Source organism: Arachis hypogaea, chromosome 20 (assembly GCF_003086295.3).
Source record: "Arachis hypogaea cultivar Tifrunner chromosome 20, arahy.Tifrunner.gnm2.J5K5, whole genome shotgun sequence".
Classification (NCBI taxonomy): Eukaryota; Viridiplantae; Streptophyta; class Magnoliopsida; order Fabales; family Fabaceae; genus Arachis; species Arachis hypogaea.
This window is the reverse complement of record NC_092055.1, coordinates 14808232-14811829: the sequence shown is the minus strand read 5'-3', so window position 1 is coordinate 14811829 and position 3598 is coordinate 14808232. Positions and strand designations below refer to the sequence as shown.

Below are 3598 nucleotides of genomic sequence, written 5' to 3'. Positions count from 1 at the left end.
TTCCAACTAGCGCCATCATTCTTTTTCTCTCCTCCAAGAAGCATAGCCGCCTAGCTCCTCCACCATCTTCACCCAATCACTCAAGCTGTGTCGCCGTCGTCACTCCTCAACCGTGCGGGCCACTTTTCATTCACTAAGAAGCCGCCGTTGGTGCAACACGTCCCCGGAAGCCTTGAATGCATGTCACATTGATCATCATCACTTGCTTGAGACCGTCCTTGCTTTTCCACTGTGCGTGCCACTTTTACTCTAAAAAAAAGAAGTGGTCGTGGCGGCGCAAATATTCGGGAAAAAAAGTCTCCATGGAACGCTCAAATCCGGAAGGGAAACCAAATAGCACAGTGATCAATGCTAGTGAAGGCAATGATGAATTGAATGACGATGGCGTTGTTAATCAAGAGGGTTCCTTGGTATGTTGTATGTTGTATATGTTAGTCTTGAATTGCATGAGGTTTTATGAGAATGTGAAATGTGAATGTTTCTTTTCCATGTTTTTTAGATGTTTCTTTAATTTTTTTCTTTGAAAAAAATGTGGCACACCTACGTTGCTAGTGGACATGTTAATAAGGTATGATTGTAATTGAATACATTGGGTTGCGGAAAAAGGCTATGCTTAGCTAATGTCATTGATACAAAAAATTCCAATAGAGATAGACATAGATAGTGGATATAGAAATTAATTAGGTTGTGTGGAAGACATGTAAGTTCTATGTTAGAAAAGACAAAATTATTGGTAGTTTATACTGCTCCTAAATGTGCGAATAGTCCAAGATCCATTTCAATCTCACTGTGTTGTCCGTCTATGTCACAATGCATGCAATCAACTACATCTTGTTAATGATTCATTGATTCCTAATAGAATTTTTATTAAAATGTGTGTTGTGAAGGCTTCTTATTCATGGTAATTAGATGTTTGTTACATTGATTAATTTTTGGAAAAATCTGGAGAAATAATGTGGTTAGATGAGATAGTCATAAAGTCTGCTTGAGTGCTATATGTGTTTCCATTTTTTTGTTGATATGTTTTATTGGATTGCTTCATTATATAGTAATGGTCATAAGTGGATTAAAATTTTGTCCCCATTGTCTTTAATTGAAGGTCGACGAAATCACCGACGTCATGGTGATGAGAAATGATGAGTTGGATTTAAGACACGAGGTTTGAATTATTCCTTATTGTGTGTTAGCACGTTATAGTTACCACTTTGATACTATCTTTCATTTCTATTTGGTTCTGTGAATTGGCTTTACAGTTGCCGGATCATAGTGGGCTCAGTGAAGCGGAAATTCCAGTCATAGGAATGAGTTTTGATTCGCTGCCTTTGGCACAGGAGTTTTATGCAAATTATGCAAAGAAATTGGGGTTTGTAACTAAAGTCAGGAATACGAACTTTGACAAGACGCGGAAGGACGCAAAGATACCCATTAATCAATCTCTTCACTGCACTCGAGAGGGTTATCGAGAATCTCATGTTAAGGTAGCAACTCGGTCAAACAGAATAACAGCCACGAGATGCAAAGCAAGAATGTATGTCATGCTGGACAGGGAGAAGGAATGTTAGGTTGTGTCTAGGGTAGAATTGAGGCATTCTCATCCCTGTTCAGCTGAGAAAGCTGTCCACTATCATGAGTACCGGGAGCTGACCAAGCATGCCAAGTACGTCATTACAGATAACGACGAGGCTGGCATAAGACCCAACAAGACGTATCTAGCACTGGCAAACGAAGTTGGTGGGCCTTCAAAACTGAGTTTCTCAGAAAAGGATGTCAAAAATTACATCACACGTAATCTCCGATGCTCCGATGACAATGAGGACTTCCAAGGGATGATGAATTATTTCGTTCGAATGAAGGAGATCAATCCCAACTTCTTTTATGCCATAGATGTTGATGATGATAATAAATTTAAGAGTGCACTCTGGGTAGATGCAAGGTGCAGGGCTTCGTATGAATATTACGGAGATGTGGTGTCGTTTGACACCACATACAGAAGAAACAGGTCTGTATACGTATTGGTGAATTGCAAGAGCAGTTATTTCTTAAATTTGTCATGTTACCTTACATTTGCTTTTGCTGTATTCTCAGGCATGGTCTACCATTTGCATCCTTTATCGGTGTAAACCACCATGGGAAGTCTACTCTTCTTGGCTGTGCTTTACTAGGCAATGAGGAGATCCCTAGTTTCGAGTGGGTGTTCACGCAGTGGGTGAGATGCATTGGGACTGCGCCAAAGGGGATCATCACTGACCAGTGCAAGGCAATGGCTGGTGCTATAAGGAAGGTCCTACCTGATACTGTCCACAGATGGTGCATTTGGCACATAATGAAGAAAACACAATTCAAGCTCGGTGGCTACACTAGGTACGGAGAATTGAGTGCAATGATGAATCACATTGTGTATAACTCTCCTTCGAGTGAATCGTTTGAAGTTGATTGGGCTGCTTTCATCAAAGAATTTGCGTTAGGCCAGAACAGATGGTTAGCAGGTCCGTGATCATTAAATTAAATCCCGTCTGTTGGTTTCATGTTGCCTATTTATTCATTTAATTTTATTACTGTCGGTTGTTTCCGTTCTTGGGTTTTTTCCTTAATAAATGTAACTGAATTTTCTACCTTGTTAGTCAGTGGATGTTCTTTTCAATACACGTACTGATGTTTCTTTTCATAGTGTGTCTGGATGTTTTTTTTTATTTGTTTTATCGGTGCTTTGTAAGCTGTCATCCTGTTGGGTATAAGCGACACTCTTATGCTATTTTTTTTCTTGTGCAGATCTTTATGCGAATCGACGTAAGTGGTTGCCAATATTCTTCAAGACTGAATTTTGGGCCGGCATGAGGAGTACACAACGGAGTGAACAGCATGCACGCATTCTATGGTGGATACCTGCATTGCAAGAGTGGGTTGGTTCAGTTCGTCCATAAATACGATAATGTGCTTGGAACCAAGGAGCAAAAGGAACTTGAAGATGATGCTGCGGACTCGAAAGGAGCCATCCCATGTATAGGGAGCACAGGCATTGAGCGACAGTTTCAACAGGAATATACGAGTAATATGTTCCGGACCCTTCAGTTGGAGGTAAGGAAAAAAAACCGATTGTGTGGTTCGATCAACTGAACAAAAAGGAGATACAATTTCTATTAAAGTGGACGAGCAGAAGGTATTTTGGGGGAAGCCTGTCTACCATACTTTTATAGTACAGTTTGACCCCTTGAGTCAAAAGAGTCGGTGCGAGTGCAACAAATTTGAATCCGTTGGTATATTGTGTTACCACATCTTTGCGGTGTGGTCATACTATAGAGTTGACACAGTACCGAGCTGCTATGTTCTTCCTCGATGGAGTAAGAATGTCATCCGCAAGTACACTTACATTAAGAGTATCCATGACGTGGCTCGGAGTAATGAAAGCCACAATATGTTCAGGCAACTGTGTTCGGAGTTCTATAACGTTGCTCAGGAGTTTGTTGCTTGTGAAGAAGAAGCAACCATCTTGTGAGCTGCCCTTTCGGATGCAAAGTCCAGGCTGACTGATCACCGTGCCAGCATGCGTTTCACTACTCTTGATGGGACTCAGAATACGATTCCCACACAGAGCACATGC

General features: G+C 41.0%; 1 protein-coding gene across 1 annotated transcript; it reads left to right on the top strand.

Moving 5' to 3' along the window:
• Positions 1 to 302: 302 nt before the first annotated feature.
• Positions 303 to 2494, top strand: LOC112785490 (protein FAR1-RELATED SEQUENCE 5-like). The gene is made up of 5 exons (XM_025828952.1): positions 303 to 410; positions 1100 to 1159; positions 1254 to 1557; positions 1606 to 1999; positions 2086 to 2494. The coding sequence occupies exons 1-5, from the start codon at positions 303 to 305 to the stop codon at positions 2492 to 2494; spliced, it is 1275 nt and encodes a 424-aa protein (XP_025684737.1).
• The last annotated feature ends 1104 nt before the right edge of the window (positions 2495 to 3598 follow it).